Source organism: Macrobrachium nipponense, chromosome 28 (assembly GCF_015104395.2).
Source record: "Macrobrachium nipponense isolate FS-2020 chromosome 28, ASM1510439v2, whole genome shotgun sequence".
Taxonomy (NCBI): Eukaryota; Metazoa; Arthropoda; class Malacostraca; order Decapoda; family Palaemonidae; genus Macrobrachium; species Macrobrachium nipponense.
Window position 1 is genome coordinate 11,584,480 of NC_087217.1, and position 22,799 is coordinate 11,607,278.

The following is a 22,799-nucleotide window of genomic DNA, read 5'->3' on the forward strand; positions in this document are numbered from 1 at the left end:
TTGCAGACAGAGGGCACCATTGACAACAGATAAGGGTTTCCAATTTGTGTACTTTTAATAAAAGGGTGGTTAGAGTGGTGGCAGGCAGTTTAAGAGGCTTTTTATATATTTTATAAGCTGTAGGTACACTAACGAAGAGACTGGTGACTAGTTAGACATAGATTTTTTTTGGTAGGAAAAGGGGTTATAATCATGTCACAGGCAACTCGGGGCTCTTTTTGCTGATTCAATGAGTTGGGCAGTGAGAAGCTGTACGTCTTTCAGGCTAAGTCCGCGTCAGCCATCTTGGGAATCTTGAATACCAGTATTTTAAAACTTGAAGGGGAAAAGTTTAATTTTCAAAGTATTAATGTGTTTCACAATTGTGGTAAACAGGTCAGGCATATTTGCGGTGCGTATACGAATTTGATTTCCAGTCATATGAAGATGTGAGTGTATTTTCAAGCTTTCTTTCTTATTTTCTCCTTTTTATCTTTTATTTTTTTCCTTTTGTTGTTTATATTCCTTTTGTTTGTTTGTAGCAAATTTACTCAAGCGGATTTTTTTTGTTGCAAGTCACGCCCTGAGAGAGAGAGAGAGAGAGAGATAGAGAGAGAGAGAGAGAGAGAGAGGAGAGTTGGTGTGTGTGAGACGGTCACCAGGGTGGATCGCTTAGAAAGCGTTTTGGATTTTTTTCTTTTTCTATCCCCTCCCTATTTCTTTTTTTTCTTTTTTTTGCTTTCGTGGGATGATATACTGGGCGTGGGGCGCGTTTGCCTTTGGTTATCCATTATTGGGGGAAAATTTGTATTTATTTTTTTGGATTGGGTTTTGTGTATATAAATTCATTGATGTTATTGAGATCGGGGAATCTTATAGAACAAAAGAGCTTGTGGAAAGAGAGAAAGATGGTGGATACTAAGAGTACCACAACGCTACTACATCACGTAACGAACGTGAATGCGGGCGTGAGTCCTTTCAGAGGGATGGTAGATGGCGTTTTATCACAACCTGTACAAACTTTTATTGAAGAGGTTAATAATTATTTAGCTGGAAAGAATATATCAGACGATATAGAGGCATTTAGAGAGGGGAAAGCTTTGCTAGATTTCAATAGGGGAGATCTCTCCCATCATTGCAGGAGTTTCCAATTTACAAAATGTCGTACCTGGACGGATTTGCAAGCATTTTTGAGAACAGCTTATGGCTCAAAGGAACACAGAGATATGGTGAGGGACCTTCGGGGTCTTTATAAACTACGGAAGGGCACTAATAGCCTCGTAGAACATAGTTCAAAACTTTTTGACGCAGTTGAAAACATCTAAATGGGTTACAGGGAGTAATGTCTCTCTTGATAACATTCATAAACTGATCTATTTTTCCCTGCTCTTGCATGATGTACCGGATACGATAGTGAATAGCTTTGATGAAAAGATTGAACCTACTTCAGACGAAGAATTACTTTATGCCCAAATTGAGAAACATATGTCTAAATATCCCACTGTAGATAGCACAATTTTTAATGGGACAGGCCCGAGGGATAGAGTGCAAAGAGACACAGAATTTTCTCCTCCCCGTCTGTGTGCAAAAGATGAATATAACAAAAGATCAATCGATCAGAAGCAACAGCAGTTGCGCTGTTTCAGCTGCAATAAACCAGGGCATCCAAAGAAATTGTGTAGGGTTAAATATTGTGGAATGTGTAAGAGTACCGATCATTATTGGCAGTCTTGTCTGTCTCAGATACGGAGAGATGCGAGGCCTACACCTCAAGGTTCTGGTAATTATAATGTGAGAACTTCCCAGGCAGGTCAAACCAGAGGGCAAAGGGATCGGCAAAATTTTTGGAAGCCCGATCAACAAAAAGGGTGCAGGTGATTGGTACGTGCCATTGTGGTCTCGTGGGGGACGCCCCAGAGCCCAGGCCTATAGTCTATGGAACAGTAGGGGATGTGGATATCCCGATACTTATAGACTCGGGGGTGTCTATAAATTTAATGGACTATAATTTGTATCAATCGATGTTTTCCAATTACCCTTTGCAATCCTCAACGGAGACGGTGTGTGATGTGCAAGCCCATAGATTAAATACCCTGGGTTGTGTTCAAATACAGTTTACTCTCGGTGACAGAGTGCTAACAGAACCATTTTTGGTAATGAAAGGAATTGCGTTGGGCAACAGACTTTTGCTGGGTCATCCTGATTGTAGAAGACACAAGATTTCGATCCATGTGGGTGTTAATGGGATAACAGTCGGGATACCTGGTGTTTTTCTGCCTTATGAGGACGTGATTAGAATGGAGGACATGGAGGTTATTGAAAGAGATGTGCTCGGTGATATTAATGGCGGTGATACGAGTGTTATGGAGAAAAGTAATATTAAAATCCACGTTGCTGATATGGGAAATGATTACAGGGGTTCTATCAGAGATCAAAGTGATATCTCTGATACTAACAATGCTGGGGATGATACTGGGGGTGGTGATGTGTATGGGGCGGTGGAAAGGGGAGGTACTAACCACAAATATAGAAGTGTTTTATCTGGAGATATTATGTTACAACCTGGTTCGAAGACTATGGTAAAAGTTAAATTGAAGGAAATGAGAAAACCCACAGATGTGTGTGTTATTGAAAATAGCGAGAAGCTTAGAGGGGTTGTTAGCACGGCATCGGTGAACAGCGTATCCAAGGATGGGTTTACGTGGTTAGAGTTGCTAAACTGTAATGATACAGTTAGGAGTTGTGATTGGAGTTGTGATAGTGGTTCAGTGGCTATCGTAGAAGGGAAACCTGAGTTTTTGGAGGCAGAAATGCAATCAAGGAAACGAATATTTAGAGAACATTTAGCTAATGCTGATTATGGCGAACACGTTGAAGCGATAAGCGGGCTCTTGGCAGAATTTGGGGATACGGTAGCCTTACAAGGTGATAAATTGGGGTTGACTAATGTGTTAGAGCATAAGGTAAATTTGGAGAGTGGCACAAAACCTATTTATATTCCTGCATATCGCATACCTTTCAAAATCAGAGAATAGGTAGAGAAAGATGTTAATAGATGGGAAGAAGAAGGAATCATTAGACCTAGCGTGTCTCCTTACAACTTTCCCTTGTTAGCGGTGTCTAAGAAAGACGGTTCTGTCCGTGTATGCATCAATTTTAGACGTTTAAATGAGAAGACGATCCCTGACCACTATCTAGTCACGTGCACACCAGATCTTTTTGTTGAAATTGGGGGACATAATATTTATAGCTCAATTGATTTGGCGCAGGGTTTCCTACAGATCCCTCTTAGTGAGAGTAGCAAGGAATATACCGCTTTTTCAGTGCCCAAGGGACACTATGAATTTACCAGGTTGGTGATCACAGTTTTGCACGGGTTATTGGGCAAAAATGTTTTTGTGTATATGGATGACATCCTGGTCGCAACAGACACGATTGCGCAACACCTGGAAGTGCTTACAGAAGTACTTAGGAGGCTTAGATTAGCGGGGTTAAAAATTAAGCTAGCCAAGTGCTCGTTCTTGAAAAAGCAGATCACATATCTAGGCCACGTCATATCTAAGGAAGGGGTTAGAGTAAATGACGATAAAGTCAAAGCAATAGCGAATTTTCGTACCCCCCGATCAAAGAAAGAGATTAAGTCATTCCTGGGTATCGCCAGTTTCTTCAGGAGGTTTGTGAAAGGGTTCTCTAATATAGCAGCTCCCCTAACTGATGTATTGCGGGAAGACGTTCAAAGAGTTTTCAAAAGCTCAAGGACACGCTAATGAATCCCCCTGTTTTGAAGTTTCCAGGAAGGTATAGGTGCTTGCCTTATGCAAAAGTTCGATGGAAATTCCATCCTATAGCTTTTTATAGCAGGAAGTTCAGGACAAAGGGCAGCAACGAGAAGTCCATGGCCACCATAGATAAAGAAGCCTTTGCAATAATGTCGAGCTTAGTTCATTTTAAAATGTTACTGATGGGGAATAAAGTAGAAGTTCTTACAGACCACAAGTCATTACTGGATCTTTTTAATAAACCCGATTTGTCGCCTAAAAGAGCTCGATGGTTTTTAACTATCAGAGATTTTGATGCAAAGCTCAAATATATAGAGGGCAAATTTAACGTAGTTGCTGATGCTCTCAGCAGGAGTTTTCACAACACGGAAGGTTTCCAAGTCGCGCAAGTTACTAGCGAGTCCATACAATAGGATATACCTTTCATAGAGCAAAGGTAAGATGAAGACGAGATTTTAGCAGATGCAAAAGTGTTTCTAAGAGGGGAATTAGTTAGGAAACGTTATAAGTTGCCTTTTTCGGGTTGGGAGTTGGAAGGTAATCTATTGGTCAGGAAAATTAAATATAAGTTGAGAACCAGTGAAAGTAAAGGAGATACGACACAGATCGTAATTCCGAAGGTCCTAATTCCAGTGGTTTTGGATATACTTCATTGCAGGTTCAGTATTCCACACTTTGGAATAGAAAAAACGTATGATGAGGTTTGTGCTAAATACATTTAGAAAAACATGGGGAAAGATGTGGAAAATTTTGTAAGGAATTGTACGGTGTGCAACGCATGTAAGCCTGCAAGGACAACTTCATGCAAATTAGGATCGTATCCTATACCAAGTAGACCTTTTCAGAGAATACATATGGATATCCTAGGGAATTTTTGTGAGTCTAGATATACGAACAAGTACTTGTTAGTGATAATAGATGAACTTACAAGGATAGTAGAAATTTTCCCACTTAAGCATAAAACTGCAAAAGAAGTAGCCATAGCGCTTTTCAATGGTATCATTAGCAGATATGGGTCACCCGAAGTTCTATTAACCAACAATGGGAGGGAATTTGTGAACAAAACCTTGGAATGTTTAGCTGAAGTCATGGGGATATAGAAAGTAACAATTATTCCATACAGACCCGAGGCTAATGGGTTGTGCAAATGAGCAAACAGGAAAGTGCTTGAGGCTCTCAGGGAAACTGTAATTGGTAATGATAAGAATTGGGACAGTTATGTTAATGTTGTTAGACATAGTATTAACACTATGGTTAGTGATTCCATTAAAATGTCCCCATTCGAAGCTTTGTTTGGTTGTCCAGCACGAGGCACATTTGATTTGCTATCTATACCTCATCATGGGGAGGATACGATCGAGGCGTTGGTATCCACAGCGAGAGAGAGACATGCTTGTCTCAGCCGTAATCTCGAATCCACAACCAGAGATATGGTGCAGAAGAGTAATAGTAAAACATCTGATCCCAAGATCAATGTCGGAGACAAGGTATTTTTAAAACTTAATGTGAGAAATGAACTAAATTAAAAATTAGGCCCAAAGTTTGAAGGTCCTTTTAAAGTCATTGAAGAGAAAATTGGAAACAGATTTGTAGTCTTAGAGGAAAAAACAGGTCGGTCGAGGTTAACACACCACGAAATTGAAAAGAATTGGTTGTGGTGATTAACATATTGTCACGCAATTGCATTTTTATCCTTTTTTTCTTGTCTGTTTTTTGCAATTTGGTGGTGGAACGCTTTTACGTTTTTTTCTCTCTCTCTTTTATTTCCTTCTACTGTTTTTTTTTCTTATTATGCGTAAGATTTCGGTGTTAATATTTTACGTGGGAATGTGTTGTAATACGGCAAATGTTTATCTTAGCTGAGAAACGTGATAATATACATGTGATAATTCCTGTATATGATATTTGGGGCTGAATTTTTGGGGTTTCATGAGCCGAATAGATGACATTGGTGTTTATATAATTCGGGTAATGTCGTGGGGAATTATGATTTAAGGAAAATTTTTTTGGGGGATGATTTTTTTTTTTGCGTGGGGTTATTAATTAAATGGAGGAAATATTTTTATCACCGGAGTGGTGTTATTATTAAGATGGTGATTTGTATATATATACATAAGGAGATGGCATTAATCCTTGGGGGCGACTTTCTTTTTTTTGGCGGTATACAATTATGGAATTGTGAGTTTATCGTAGTTTTTTTATCCCAAATAGGTGAAAATTTTTTATATAATTGGGCAGTATCGTTTGGGAGAGCTATGTCTTCGCGATAATTTTGGAGCATCTTGGTCATGTCTCGGAGATAGTTTTGTGGAATGTGCTGATGTGGTTTCAGTATAGAACATTTTTTTGAGAATCATGAGTTTCTGGCGTTGCGAGTCTGACTATGCTGCAGTTCGAAGCACCTGAGTTGTTCGCAGGTGGATTTTTTGCTAATGATGCTGTAATGAATCCGGTTGCAGATTTTTCTCTTTGGAATTGATTACTCAGAGATTTGCACTATTCTCGTAGATGTTGATTATGACATTCCACGGGAATGTATCATGTAAGGGGATTCTTTTCCGGTCGTTTCTGGTCGATGGGATTGCTGCGGTAGCAAATTCCGTAACAGTACACATTCCGTTTTGGGAAAGATATTGAATTATATATGTTTCTTTTTCTCTTATGTGTGCTGTGTAATGGGGGAAAGTTCACTTATTATTGTTGTTATTATCTTTTTTTTCTTTTCTTACGAGAGATGTTGTAATGGGGGTTAAGCTCTAAATAGCATTTTTATTCTAGATAGATATAATTTGTCAGGGTATGTGAGTTAGATAGAAGGGTGTTCGGCATTATATTTTATGGAGGTTAGTTATATAAACCACAAAAGAGGTTTTTGCTGTTAGACTTTATGGGTTCTCTTTTGATAGTGTGTTTATCATATATGGGATTATTTGTGAGGATTCAGTGGGTAAAGATTATATTTTGTTTAGCGAGGAATTTTTAATATTTGACTAGTAGATTGAGTATATTAATTAATGACGGATTTGTGGGGTAAAGCAAGACTTTAGTTATTTTATGACCATGTAGACCTTTTAAATATGGACACAATGACTTTAGAGAATTCCCAACTCTACGTGATGGTGGCGATGGAAACGACTTCGTTCTACAGTACCAGAGGTCGAGTCAAGTCTACACACGAATGGCGTTTCTATAGACTGCCTTTGCAAAGGATAAGATGTCTTCGATATATCGTCCCAGGATACGTTCTGGGATAAATCAGGAGTCTACAATCTTTGATGAGGCGGGTGCGAGTAGCACTTGCATAGAAGTCACGGGATATTTCCTTGAAAACGGGGTGGTGACCACGTTTCCTTCAGTAGAAAACGTCGAATCTACAGTTTCGTGACGAGAGGGTGTTGGATACACTCACGAGGGTCGCAGATGCTGAATAATGGCGCATGCTGAGTTGTTCCGAGTTGGTTTACACACTCGACCTGCGTCTACAACTATTCGTCGAGTTCTGCTTATCTTAGTTACGAGGATGAGCCTTTCATTAGTTAACATTGCACAATACCAATATTAATGATCATGTTAGGTGCTATACTGATCACAATTTGTGCGCTAGGAGTTCTTAAACTTTTGTGCATTCGACGAAGCACAAGGGCTCCAGCAACGGAGGTAGCCCTAAGTCATGTGGTAAATTGATACATTGTGCATTAGTTGCTGATGTGGTGTGCGACAGGGGTGCACAGAGGACATAGGTGGCTGAGCCATCTTACAAGTATGTAATGTTAGTGAATCACATATGTCTTGCTTGGAGACAGGCTGAGCTGTAGGGGCAGCTTTCTTAAGTGAAGGAATTTGGTACATAAGCGTCTTAATCAAGAGACTGCTCGTCTTGTCGTCAAGCATATACATTTGTTTGCACGGATGTTACATGTCTAATAGACCAGGGCACTTGCGAAAGTCACATTCCTTTTGGTGAGAAGAAGAGGTCAGTTGGTACACGCCAGGTGTCGGGAGAGAAAACCCCCATCGTAAAGATGGGTTCTATTCCATGGTATTAGAGACGGAATTCTCTAACCTGACTAATACAATGAACCTATTGACATTCTGGGTCTAGGAGTGAATTCTTAGTCAGGAGATTAGAGTGATAACTTAATAGTTTTCTTTATGGGCAGATTTGGGTTTTTGTCACTATGACTTGTTAATCATTTTGCTCTATTCTATATTCATCTACTTTGGGTAATAAATAATTTATTTTTATACTAACGTGATCTTAATAGCCTAGTGACATGTTTGCAGACAGAGGGCACCATTGACAACAGGTAAGGGTTTCCAAATAAAAGGGTGGTTATGTATAGATATAATATATATATATATATATATATATATATATATATATATATATACATATGTATCTATGCATGTATGTATGTATGCACACACACACACACACACACACACACACATATATATATATATATATTATAATATATATATATATATATATATATATATATATTATATATATGACTGGTAAATATATTCTGTTGCAAGAGAATTCCATCTAATAAAAGGAGCCCATAAAACACCAAAATATAGAGAGAAAAGTAATATATTTCAGAGACTGCTGTCTCCCTCTTCAGGTAGATGAATGAGAAAAAGTTTACAGAAAAGGTGGTATTTTTACCAAGAGGTCCATCCATAGGCAAGCCAATTTAGGTCACCCCCTCTGATAATCTTCCTTTAATCTTCTCAAGCGTTGGTTGAATGAAAACCTTGTCGATCCATGCTACTTTTGAGATGTTCATTACATGCCTCTCTTTTATTAAGGCCGATTCCATCATTTGACTTTTGTACCGGCAGTTGCTGCTATAAATTACACGTGACAAATTCCAGTTTATTCTATGGTTATGTTTTAGCCAATCTGTACATGGAATACTTTGAAGCTACAGTAATAAATGCAATAAAACCCAAAAACATGCTGTGGATGAGATATGTGGATGATATTCTAACATTTTGGGATAATAAGTGGGGCAATTTAAATGAATTCCTCTCAAAATTAAACGCATTAGTGCCCAGCATCAAATTTAAAGTTGAATGGGAAACAGACAACAAAATTCCTTTTCTTGATGTTTTAATAATCAGAGACACGACAGGATACAAATTTACCATATACAGAAAACCAACGTTCTCACTTTCATACATTCACTACTTAAGCTATCACGACATTGCTATCAAGATAAGTGTAGCCAGCAACCTGTTCTTTAGAGCCTTACGAATTTGTTCCCCAGATTTCCTGGAAAACGAATCTGAACTAATCCGCAAGAAACTTTCGTCTTTAAAGTAACCTGACCATATAATTGAGAAAGCAATTCACAAAGCAAATGTAATTTTCTACTGACCCCCTAAAGACAAGACCAGAGATACACCCAACAATAAAATAAAAATTCCACACCTGGACACGATTAAGAAGGTGACTCAGACCCTTGGAAAATCTAACCCTTTTGCATTTACTTACCCAAACACCTTAGCCAAATCCTTGATTAACGTCCAACAAAAGACATCTCCCAAGAACACTGGGGTTTACGAAATCCCATGCCAGGACTGTGACCAATCTTACATCGGATTTACGGGTAAATCACTTCCCCAGAGATTAATACAACACAAACGGTCAGTTAGGTATGGACAACAGAACTCGGCTATTTTCAACCATATAAATGAACATAACCATAGAATAAACTGGAATTTGTCACGTGTAATTTATAGCAGCAACTGCCGGTACAAGAGTCAAATGATGGAATCTGCCTTAATAAAAGAGAGGCAGGTAATGTACATCTTGAAAAGAGCATGGATTTCAGATATGATCGACAAGGTTTTCATTCAACCAACGCTTAAGAAGATTAAAGGAAGATTATCAGCGGGGTAGACCTAAATTGGCTTGCCTGTGGATGGACCTCTTGGTATAAATACCACCTTTTCTGAAAACTTTGTAACGAAGCACTTATCGCTTATAATTTCTTCTTTGCCTTAAGTTATACTCAAGGTATAGTGGACTAGGTATCAAACGATATATATATATATATATATATATATATATATATATATATATATGTATGTATGTATGTATGTATGTATATATATATATATTATATATATATACATACATACATAATACATACATACATACATACATACATACATACAAATATATATATATATATATATATATATATACATATATATATATATATATATATACTATATATATATATATATATATATATATATATATATCGTTTGATACCTAGTCCACTATACCTTGAGTATAACTTAAGGCAAAGAAGAACTTATAAACGATAAGTGCTTCGTTACCAGAGCCATCAAGAAAGGTACTAAAAGTTGCACGTGTGTTTGTGTGTGTGAATTTTATCGTTTATGCACGCGAATTTTTATGCTCACAGATATCAGACCACATATAACACTTATGTCGAATTACCTTTACCGGGCAATAATTCAAAACCAAGGAGAATCGTAACTGATAAGTATATCTGCCTATAGGTCTATACCGCTACCAAACCAGTCAGGCGGTTTTCTCAAATTCGTGTCAATGTCCCTCTAAAACTTCGCACATTATAGTGTAGGCTATAGAATTTCACTATTAGTCTCAAAAAGCAAGAAAATGAATTGCTACTGCACTCGAATTCAAAGGCTCATGCTGCAACAAGTCTTTCGATTCCTTAGTGATGCTGAAAGTAATATTCACACACCTCGCTCATTCAGGTGGCCACTTCCAAGTAACGTAAACAAATCAACATAGCGTTCTTCATTCCCAGACTAAGGATTGTCCTTTGAGTGTTGAGATATTTCACAAAAGAATAGAGGGCAAATACTGGATGCAAGTAAATTAAATGTAACATTGTTTAGTTATATTTGTGAATACATATAAAAAATGTATGATCATGTATGTAAATAAAATAACTATGAAAGAAGAAAGGGCCACATGAACGAAAAAAAACATTCTCTCTCTCCCTCTCTAAAAGTGAAGTAAGAAAATGTAAAGAAAGGATACAGCTGCTAGATTGGGAAAGAAAAATGTAAAGGTTGACAATAAAGTATGTATATCAGAACAATAAATAAAGTCAAAAAGAAAGAATGCGGTTAGGTAAGGAACGATAAATAAGTTGTAAGACAAAACCAAGAAGAATGTATAATTTAGGATTACGTCTCCATACCCAAAACGTATTAGCCCATACGCACACCACACTGTTCGTGTTTTTTCATAATGATTTAAAAATGTATTGCAACAGCGACATGTCTACGGACGACAAATAAAAAATATATATTTTGTTGTCCGTCGCGTGAACCAATTGGAAAGGGCGTGACCAGCAGGGAAATAGAAATGGATTCATAATTTCTCGAGAGACCAATGAGGTAAACTTTGTTTTGAAGACATGGCTCGCAGCGAATTTGAGAAAACCGCTCGGCACACGTACTGGCCAGGATTGTGAAATTGACCTTTGAATTTGGTAGGGTAATATCCGGTAAATTCGACCGATCATTAAGAGAGGGATGAGTTAATATCGCTTTGTTGTAGTACATACTCTTGTGTGATTAAGAGACAAAACTTCATAATCAGCTCCCCTTAGTGGGGTAGTGCTGTCAGTGCACCTCATGCAGTGCACAGTAGGCATTACTTAAGGTTCTTTGCAGTGTGACTTCGGCCCTTACCTGCAGCCCCATTTCGTTCCTTTAACTGCACCTTCTTTTGTATTCTCTTTCTCCCATCATACTTTCCACCTTCTCCTAACAATTGATTCATAGCGCAACTGTTTTCCTCCTGTTACACCTTTGAGACTTTTTACTGTCAATATCTGTTTCAGCGCTAAATGACCTCATAGGTCTCAGTGCTTAGCCTTTGGCCTAAATTCTATATTCAGTTCAATTCACAATTAGCTAAGAGTTACAAACTTTCCAGTTAGCTGTAGTGGAGGTGGGATGATTTAAATTCTCATCTTGGCCTGGCCTGAAGCATCTCACCACAGTTGTCCTTCAGTTATAATTCCCCTTTGGATGTAGGTTAATCCCACGGTACTATAGTGATTGCAATATTACTCATCGCCAGGCTCCCGTCTCACTGCCAAACCATCGTGTATTCATCATGATCTCACCTACTACATGTGAATATTACTTAATTTCCCGAATGATGTAATTTCACCAATCATCCTGTTTTCTGGCTTTTAATAATGCTTAAAGCTTTATATCTAATGTAACAAGATCTTTTATATATCGGCCAGGAGTAGTACACGAGGCACTCTGTGGCGTCGGTGTGGCTTCCCATAGGTTTCCATTGTTTATAAGCTATGTCGAGAGCACGAGCGTCCGTGGCTAGCTGTCGCTGATCCCCGCCTCAGCTAAAAAACAATGGAAACCTATGGGAAGCCATCCCGCCACATACCGACGCCACTCTGTGGCGCCAGGGTGACTCGTGTACAAGACCCACTCGAGTGGGTCCGTCTCACTTTCATGAGAATCACGTCTTTATAGAAGTCCAGCTCGTACTAAACTGCATACATACAGTAGTATATATATATATATATATATATATATATATATATATATATATATATATATAGGTACTAATTTTATTATGCCAACGTTTAACGACAATTGCTATCGTCGCATTTTCAAGGCTGAAATCCTTTACAAACTCTCTATAAATTGTGGTTATAATGGTGCCTTCCTTTCGCTGTCGAGACGGTCTCCTAAGTCGAAGCTCGCTCCCTTTGGAACATCTAAGGAACACTTAAGGTAGGCGAAGTATCAAAGAAGGTCCAGGAAAGAAGACTAACAGTGCCTTGGTCATGTTATAAGGAGAGAAGATCATATGCGTAAAAAGGGTTGTGAGCGGAGGTGGAGAGAAGGGGAAGAGGAAGGCTCAAGGGCAGATGGAAGGATAAAATAGCAAATGGACGTGAGAAAAAAAAAGGTCTAAGATGCACTGGACAGGGGGAAGAAGTGTAAAAGGCGGATAGGAAACAAAAACAACCCCTCCAGGTTCCAGATAGGCAATGGGTAAAGCTGTAGACAAAGACGACGTTGACACACACACACACACACTCTCGCACACACACACACACACACACACACACACACACACACATATATATATATATATGATATATATATATATATATATATATACATATATACATATATAAAGAAGAGGCTGGAATGGATAACCAAGAAATAAGAGAAATAAAAAAAACCGTTATAAGTGTGACACTAGGGAAGAACCCTAAACTGAGTATTTTCAAGATTAACGTTGAATATTGAAGATGAAAGAGATACAGAGCTGAATGGCGCAAGAGAGGAGATATTTAGGGAAGAGAATGTTTTTGGAAGTGGATGTTGAGGATATACGGTCGACAACTGAGGAGTTGAAAGATGGAATGTCGCTGGGAGGTAGGAGTCGACGGGATTGCAAATTTACAAACTAAAGGTATTTGTCATACTGTTCCTTTTCTGAAGATAAGTAATATATATCCCAACTTATCTGAATGTAAAAAAGCAGTTCTCATAGTTATATGAGCAATGATAACGGACTACATAATGTTAGTATACCAGGAAACCAGTATGTTAAGATTCTGACAGTGATCGCTATTTGAAGGGCTTAGCTTTTAAGACGGGAGAGTGTGGGTGGATCATACGTTTTCTCTCTCTCTCTCTCTTCTCTATGTAACGGTTAGCCATACGGGAGAAGTTTGAAAGTAAAGGGAATATTTTGCAAATGGCATTCCTAGATTAAGCAAAAACCCGATTGAATTAATAGAGGCGATGCAGAGAGTATATGGCATAGAAGAAAACTTCTTTTTTTGTGCTAATCACAAGCAGACATCTAGAACTTTCTAGCAACATTTCCAATATTTTTAGTACACCCTCTAATCCTTTAGTTCAAAGTCTCCACGAGACGAACCAAAGGCTTTATGCTGCTCATGTTATTATTCATTCATGAGCTGACAGCTGTTTCGGCCATTAACTCTGACCTTTTATAGATTTACGAAGACCCCACACTTTAATGTACGTATAGGTGAGCTTAGCCGAAATTTACCCTGTTTGAAAGATATAAAATTCATTAAACGTCGTTTTCCCAAACTGTAAAACTTTTATTCATTAATATATATATATATACAGGGCCGTTTCTAGTTCATTAGGCGCCCCAGGCAAGAACTCGTTATGGCGCCCCCCTTCCCTCCAAGTTCCACAACAAAACAATATACTTTATTAATAAATCATCTGCACGTATAAGTATACACGACAAGGAAAAGTATAGACTCAAAAGTATACAAACTATTTTTGTAAATTTTAATAGAATAACACGATTATACTTTTTTTTATTGCAAATCCTACCCAAGATAAATTGAAAAAGGTAATCTTGCCAATCTAAAACCATAGAACTCAATGCATATATGTTGAGGGCTATGCTAAAACTATTATATACAAGTTTTCTTCACTGATTTTTCATATTTAAAACTGACTCTTCTTGACTTTCTTGCAGCAAAATCATCTATAGTGTTCCTCATCCAACGAAATCTGTTTGGATATTTCTCTATTAATACTAATTATTGCCAGCCCATTTAGGCGCTCCTGTGACATAGTAGACCTTAAATATGTTTTAATGAGCTTAAGTTTAGAGAAGTTTCTCTCTGCAGATGCCACAGTCACAGGTGTAGTGACAGCAATTCTTAATGCCCACATGTTTGGATAGATCTCTTTCAGGCCTTTCTCCTCCAGAAAAACAAGGTCTATGTTGTCATATTTTGTTTTGGGCATTGTTTTGGAAATGACTGCATCTCTACAATCAGTTCATCATAATTTAAATCAGAATGATCCCCAGATGTGAGTGTATTACACAAATCTTTTGCCTGCTTTTCTAGCTCACTAGATGTCAGGTCAGAGAAGTTTATGAGAACACTGAATTTCTTTGCAACATCACTCATCATTCCAGTTCTCTCTCTCTCAGAGATTCAATGGCCATATCCACCAACTACATTGAAAAATGAAAGAAAACTCCATTTTTTTCAAGGCATCGGTAATAGGTTCATTCAGGGCCTCATAGGAAAACTGCCTGTTTTAGTAGTTCTGAGTCTTTTCTGCTTTAGAGCAGCTTCCACGTTCATCTCCTCACATATCTCTTTGGCAGATGTCTGGGCATCAGCAAACCCAGTGTCTCTGTAGCTAACAATGGAGGTTTCAGCCTTCTTGAGAAAGTCAACAGCTACATCCAGTTGCATGCATTGTGATTGCAGAAGTTTATTCACAGTTTGAACTTTCTTAAGGATATCATACCACACCACCGTACAAATAGAGAACCGGTATGATCCCACCTCTTCTGCTAAGGCTTGTGCTTCAATTTTAATAGCTGGATCTGCAGTGCTTCCTCTCACCTCTAAAAGAGCATCTCTCACTTTTGCAGCCTGGAATCTTACAACCTCAACACTGTTGATTCGACTCTCCCACCGTGTGTCTGCCCAGGATTTCAAAGTTGTGTCCACATGTTTTTTAGGGTCGACCACCTTGCATCTGAATAGCTCTTTGCTGCATCACACAACCAGATTAACAGTGTGTGCTCCACATGGCACAAATAAAGCCCTGGGGTTTAACTGAAGAAGTCTAACCTGGACTCCCTTGTTTTTTCCTCTCATATTTGCCCCATTTTCATATGACTGTCCTCTGCAGTCTTCAAAGGGGATATTAAGCTCTTCAAGTTTTTTCAGTATGAGTCTTGAGCGGGGTCTTCTCCTGTTGTCTGCTCGGCCTCAAGGAACCCGATAAAATATTCCTTAATTTGTGCAGTGGGCCTTCAGCTGTAACTATTCGAATTATCACAGATAATTGCTCCTTGTGACTTAAATCTGGAGTGCAATCTAAAATAATTGAAAAGTATTTGGATTGTCTAATTTCGGTTACCATGCACTCCACAACCCTCTTACTGATGCAGTCAATAAACTCATTTTGAATAATATTGCCTAGGTAGGATGTATGACTGGCACCTCCTTGCACCTTCGCAATATGTTCTTTGAGAACAGGGTCAAACTGAGGCTTGAGTTCAACTTCTTTCAGAAAGTTCCCATTATTGGCTGGTAAAGTGTGTATGTGGACCTCTGAGAGGAAGATTTCGTTCTGCCAGACTATGAATTATAGCCACGAACCTGGTAAGTACCTCTCGCCACCTACGTTGTTCATTGTTTATTAGTGCCAGCTCAACTTTGTCAATTGTTTGCCCCTTTTCAATACGACTCTCCAGTTCTTTCCATGACCCCATATTCTTTGTATGTTCTGGACTGTTATCATGCATTTTTGATTAGTGAGTCACTGCAGTTTTTCCAGTCATTAAAGCCATCTCTGCTTAGTTTAAATGTTTTCTGGGAAAAGAGTTTGCAACAAAAACAGTATAAACTATCTTTTTTTCTTGGAATATGGCAGCCATGTGATTCTTTGATTTTCTCCCCTCTACTTTGAGCTCGTTTTTCCTCTTCCTCCTTTTTTCTTTTATTGTTTGCTGCACCTGACAGCTTGGACTGCCTCTTCTTGATTGATAAAAGCTTAAATGCTTGACAGCTGCGTTGACAACTTAAGAAGACTTAAAAAAAAGAAGTAAAGATTGGAGTAAACACGATGCTTAGAACTTAACTAAGGTGGCGTCGCGAGCAGGCGGCTGTCTTAGTTTTAAAGTTTCCTTTGATACTGGGACGACATCTTAACCACCAATCCAGTGTCGCCAACTTTCCGAAACATTAAACAACGTTTGCATCAAGTATTAAACACTTCCATTATTCATTTATTTTCGCGTTTACACTTGTATTTATTTATTTGAACTATTCACGTAAAAATAATACTTCTTTCATTTATTTATATATTAATTTTGGTTGGCAATTTGGCGCTCCCCAAGCAAATGGCGCCCCAGGCGACCGCCTGTGTCGCCTGTGCCTAGAAACGGCCCTGTATATATATATATATATATATATATATATATATATATATATATATATATATATATATATGTATATCATATCACATTATCGTGATTCATATACATACATCGAGCTACAAATGTCCTTTAATATCTAATTCGCTCTACCTCGGAAATAATATATTTTCAAATCTGCTTAACCGAAGGGGAATTTTTATGCGGTAAGGGACTTGTCGGCCCGGGAGCCGACAAGTCAAGATCTTGTCGCCTAAAAAATTCCCCTTCGGTTAAGCATAAATGAAAATAAAATATTAATTCTGAGGTAGAGCGAATTAGATATTAAAGGACATTTGTAGCTCGATGTATATATATATATATATATATATATATATATATATATATATATATATCAGTATATATAAAACTTTTGGGGTCAATAAATTTCTTGGCTGTGCTCCACTATTACTAAGAAAGAGTGTGGTTTTGTCGTTAATCTGGTGGTGGCCCTGGGGAGGACCATGGCTGAAACAGCTGTTAGCTCGGGAATGAATAAATATAGCAGCAAATAACAGTTTTGCCTAGACCTAAGACCTTCAAGACGTCAGCTCTGAGGATTGGAAGAGATGCTGGACATACTTGAAGATAATGCCAAATATATTCAGGGTAGTTTAATAGTTGTTTATTTATCCAACAACAAATCCACAAACCTCTAGAGACTCTAGACCTTACTGTAAACAAGATAAAATGAAGATAATATGCATGAAATTTATAAAAAGTTGAAAAATATATTCCACACAGGTGACCACGCCGCATTTGTTTAAGAAAGAAGAAACAGAACGACGGCGAAGACCATCTTTTGAAGGAAAACGTTATAACTCCCATGATCCCATCTCTTCAGAGTTATCACGAAGCATCCTCTGACAAACGTCTCTACCTTACAGTAAGCTGATTCCCAGAGATTACACATGCATGGCCTTTTGTTCGTCGATCATTCCAGAATGTTCTCGTCTACTTTCCTTCGATCGAGGACATCATTCCACTTGTTCCAGTGTTTATGGTCTTGTGACTGTATAGCTAAGTACTATAGCGTTGCGAACGTATCTACATTTAAGTATTTCTTTAGACATTTCTATAACAATTGTAGTCTTGTGATTGTATAGCTATGTAGCTACTAGCATTTTTAACGTATCCGTACTGATTTAAGTATTTCTATAAATATTTCTTTGGGAATATCTATAAATTACACTCAAGCTAAGAAGTAGACGGTCGCAAGAAGATATCGTGTATTAATATAATTTGTCGACCACACAATATAGAGAAGTCGCTGCATATAATACTTTGATTCCCGAGAGGCTATAAATTATAGTACTAAACACGGCGTCATTAGGAGCTTCCGTCATTTTAAGTACTATATAGCATCTCGGGCTAGGTGGTTGCATTCTGGTTTAATACCACCGACATGAATATTAGTGAAATATGGACAATGCTTATTCAAAGTTTTAAGTTTTTTTTTTCTTTCTTTCTTTTTAACAACTTGACTCGCGACCACAGGTCGGAACAAACTTATGGCAACAAAATGCTTGTCACATAACCAGTGGCGGCTCGTGGCTATCATTCATAAAGTTGCTGTTTACTATTTCATATCTTTTTTAATTCCTTGATATTAACTGCATAAATACACGCACACACACACACACACACACTTTCTCTCTCTCTCCCCTTTGTCTCTCGCTTCTCTCTCTCTCCCGCTGAGGAAGGCAGCAGAACCGCTGCCGAAACCTACTATTTTGAATTTTACTCATTGATATTAATGTGGTTATCATTATTTTCCCATTTAGTATTGCAACTCGCCACTGAGTTGATTACTCTGCATTACATTACATATCATCAGTATCGTCACAAATTTCATCACTATCACTAATAGTACATATTGATTAGGCTTTGACGAATTTCAAAACACACTTTCTTCCTTCAACAGCTAGACTGACACTGCTCCAGAGGACAGTGTACTCCCGTCACACTATGTCGTACGTAATGCGACACGATGTCGCACCTACAAGCGACTAGCAGTCGACTATTATTTCTAATGTACCGGCATCGCATTACAGCCGACAGGCCCCACTGGACATGTCCGGTGCTACACCCAGACGTGATTGCAGTTGGCCATTGCCTTCAATACGTGTTTTCACACCATGCGATTTTTTCCTGCATATACGTGCGACAGCAGTAGACTTCCACGGCTTCTGGTGATCGGGTGCATTGGGTATTGAAAACATTTGAGGGATATAAATAGTGTTATTCCCGTTGCTGAATAACCACTGGTTCCATACAACGAAAAACACCATACAATAATAATAATAACAATAGTGTTATTCGTAAATAAGAAAGAACTACAGGTATGTATAAACTACTGAGAAATGATTTACTAAATGATCTGCTGTTTTTTTTCTTTAAGGTTACATATACGTTTTGATACTGAAATTATTAGGTTATCGGCAGATTATTGTTATAAAAGTGGACTAAAAGCTTTTGATTTCGATATATATGATTTTTTGAGAAGTTTTTATAGTTAACACTTAAGTTTTATTTACATTAATTAATGAAACAGAGAGATATGGATTTTTTTATATCAAAGTAAAAGATTTTAGTTTTTGATATAGATATATCAGTTTATACTTTTGATAAATAGAGATGTTCCAGCTAACACTAGTTATTTTCATTTCTCCTTTTCAATTTCTATACGGAAAAGCAAATTTACAAGGAAAGGTCCATATTATTTCCTCATACTTGATGGTAACTGCCAGTTGTTGTGCTGGCGAAAATCATCTCTGAATGTCGCATTTCTTTTAGCAACTGGTCATGCAGACGTGACAAGAGTTCCTCAAAGGTTGTTTAAGACATTCTGAAGTAATTGCAAAATTTATCATTATCTCTCTTCAGCTCCTCGAAAATTGTGGCAAATGCACCGTACAAGTGCCTTTGTGTATTCAAAGGGTGTACCGAGTGAATTCTAGGTTTTCTCTTCTTTTTTCTCAAATGTAATAAATAAAGACAATTTTCTCTTCCTGTCCATCTAGTCACCACTACAGGCAGAGAGCAGACTGCAAGCGCTTGTCAAAAATTGGATCACTTTGTGCGGCAGTCGGACAAATGTACGATTTGCGCAATTTTGTGTCGCATTTACATCCGGCACTGCAATCGTATCTTGGTCCGACAAGAATCGCATAGTGTGAATCACCCTGCTAGCAAAATTAGAACTGCTGAGAACCGCAGTTCCACATATTGTTTAAATTCATTTTTTTGTATAAAAACAAGAGAATGGTAATAATTTTTTAAGTTTTATTGATAATCTATACTTAATTTCTCATATTCATGTATATATTCATAATTTTGTGCATATATATGAAATCTATGGGGAGTGCTGCAGTTCCACAGTGCCTACAGACGAGCCGCCATTACACATAACCCAGTTAAAAAGACACGTTGGTGTTGGAAGTCTCTTATAAGTCTCTTATAATTATCACAAAATTTAACGAAGCCACATTTTAATGTCACAGTGCCTACAGACGAGCCGCCATTGCACATAACCCAGTTAGAAAGACACGTTGGTGTTGGAAGTCTCGTATAATTATCACATTTAATTCATAACGAAACCACATTTAATGTCAAGTGCATAACTAACTCCATCGTTAACACGATTCCACTTAACATGAGAATTCAGTAACTGCATATGAAGTTTATGATGATACTAAGAAATGCAAAAGTTGCATGCGCCAACTCTCAATGCGACGGAGGAATTCCTTTCTCGCATAAACAGCCAATCACAGCTTTCCACTCATGTACGTAGTATCAGCTTCTAGATCGGAACACATTTAGTCACACCAACTTCCAAAAAATAATTAAAATTGATGAACACACATCTATATATATATATATATATATATATATATATATATATATATATACACACACACATGATAGAAAACGGGATAAACTATGTACTATGTATACTTTTCGTCATAACTCAGTGGACGTACATTTAAATGTTTAATAGAAAATATATATAAAATAGAATAAAGGTTGAATCTGGAATAAAGAGAGAGAGAGAGAGAGAGAGAGAGAGAGAGAGAGAGAGAGAGAGAGAGAGAGAGAGAGAGATAAACGTGTACGATACGTAGACACACCGGTCAGCTCAAATCAATACAGAGTTCCGTTCTCTTCTGCACCACATTTTGCAAAAAAACTAACTCACTGGTGTGTTTCGCTCATCGCCAACTCTGATGAAAGTGGGACTTTTTCCGCTGTAGCTGAAGTCTTAGAGAAGTTCTTAACCGACTCCAGACCCCCAATGATTAGCCCAATATGGTTTCACACCCCCTTTGCTGTAAGTCCACTTAAGTCCTATATGTTGACAATATATTAACATAATATACTTCGTTTACTTGATATACACCGTTGCCTGGCAACATTTAGCTCCTTGGCGCCAAATATTTGCATCGGTATCGATTCATGGTTACAGAATGAAAGATCATGCTTGTGCTTGAGTGTCACAATCCTGACGAATATGCTTGACTGCAATCCTGCACCAGTATTTAGAGAACTGTATTGCCCATCTAGCAGTGCGAAGTTTGGCAAAAGATGTCAGGAAACATGCAAGTGTCGCGCAGAGTGAGTCTAGCTGAAAGTCATCAGTGACGCTAGTCACGCAGTGAATTACTCAGCTTAGAGCTAGGTTGATACCTGAGTTATGTCTGTTTCGTCCTCGTAACTCCGGATGTGACGACAGAATTGTTTACTCTGTAATAGAATGGGAAATTTTTGGTTTGCATCAGGCCATGTTGGCAAGCAATTGCGCATATTTAGCCTTAATAAGCATGATATAATCATTTCTTTACGTGAAAACACGGCATAAAAATTGTAAAACCCCATTAGTATTATAGGTAGTTTAGTAATAATACATTTGTCGAGACTAGACTTCCGTGTCAAAATGGTCGGAGATGCATTTTCGACATATTTCTCTTTATTTGTTTCCTTGTCTCCTATCACCCTCGGGGACATAACGTCAAAAGGTCAACCTTCAGTTGCGGATTCCCACAACTAGCTCAAAATAAAAGATGGCTTCAAAAAGAGTAAAAAGCTGTTTTTTTTTATAAAAAGGTTTATATATATATATATATATAGATATATATAGATATATATATACATATATTATATATATATATATATATATATATTATATATATTAAGATATAGATATATATATGGATAGATAGGTACATTGCTAAAGTACACAGCGAAGTCATTCTTGCTTTCTGCTGGCGTCTCCTGAGTTCAGGTGTATCGATTTTATTTTCTATTTCCACCCATTTAATTATTTATCACTGTTTACTTTAACTTATCTCTCTTTGCAGGTACATTTCCCTATGGAGCCCTCTTGGGTTCAAAGAAAAGAAAGAAAGGCAACATCTACGTACTTTGAGCCTCCCTACTTTCTTAGCTCGTCTTACCACAACGGCATTGGAGCCAAGAGATTCTGCCCTTGGCTCTCTATGACACATTTCCCTCTCCCTGTCAGAAGGCCTTGCGGCTTAAGGCTAAACTCTCCTGCTATTCTGTTCTTCCTCTTCATAGGAGTTTAAAGATTTGAGCTACGAGACTCCATTCAACCAATCACGATGAGTTTCAGTGATATCGACTCCTAGTATTATTTACAGTCAGCTAAAAAGAAGAGGAAGAAAGTTATTCTGATCACATGTGTGTGTATATATATCGGTTACGAATGAGGCTTGAGATAGATGACTGAGAGCTCATTTCTACTATCTTCCCCGGTCCGTCATTGGCAGGTGCGTGTCATCACATCTGTTAAATGTGAATGCTACTTGACACGTACACGTCTACTATACAAGACATGGATTTATGAGATTTTGTATTTTATATGTCCGTATATTCTCCCTCTCTCTCTCCCTAGCAAGCAAACACACACATACATACATACATATACACACACACACACACACACACATATATATATATATATATAAAATGTGTGTGTAAATAAATTCTTCTGTTAAAGCAGGATACGTCTC

The 22,799-nt window shown here is 37.8% G+C and overlaps 1 protein-coding gene across 1 annotated transcript in view; it reads right to left on the reverse strand.

Annotated features, from left to right (window-relative positions):
- Positions 1–14,845: 14,845 nt before the first annotated feature.
- LOC135201904 (RANBP2-like and GRIP domain-containing protein 5/6) overlaps positions 14,846–22,799 on the reverse strand; it is a 50,718-nt gene continuing 42,764 nt past the window's right edge. The window contains exons 10-11 of the mRNA XM_064231201.1: positions 15,953–16,084; positions 14,846–15,338 (exon numbers count right to left, since the gene is read on the reverse strand). Of these exons, the coding sequence (XP_064087271.1) occupies positions 14,846–15,338; positions 15,953–16,084 (625 nt within the window). The remainder of the gene's footprint in view (positions 15,339–15,952; positions 16,085–22,799) is intronic.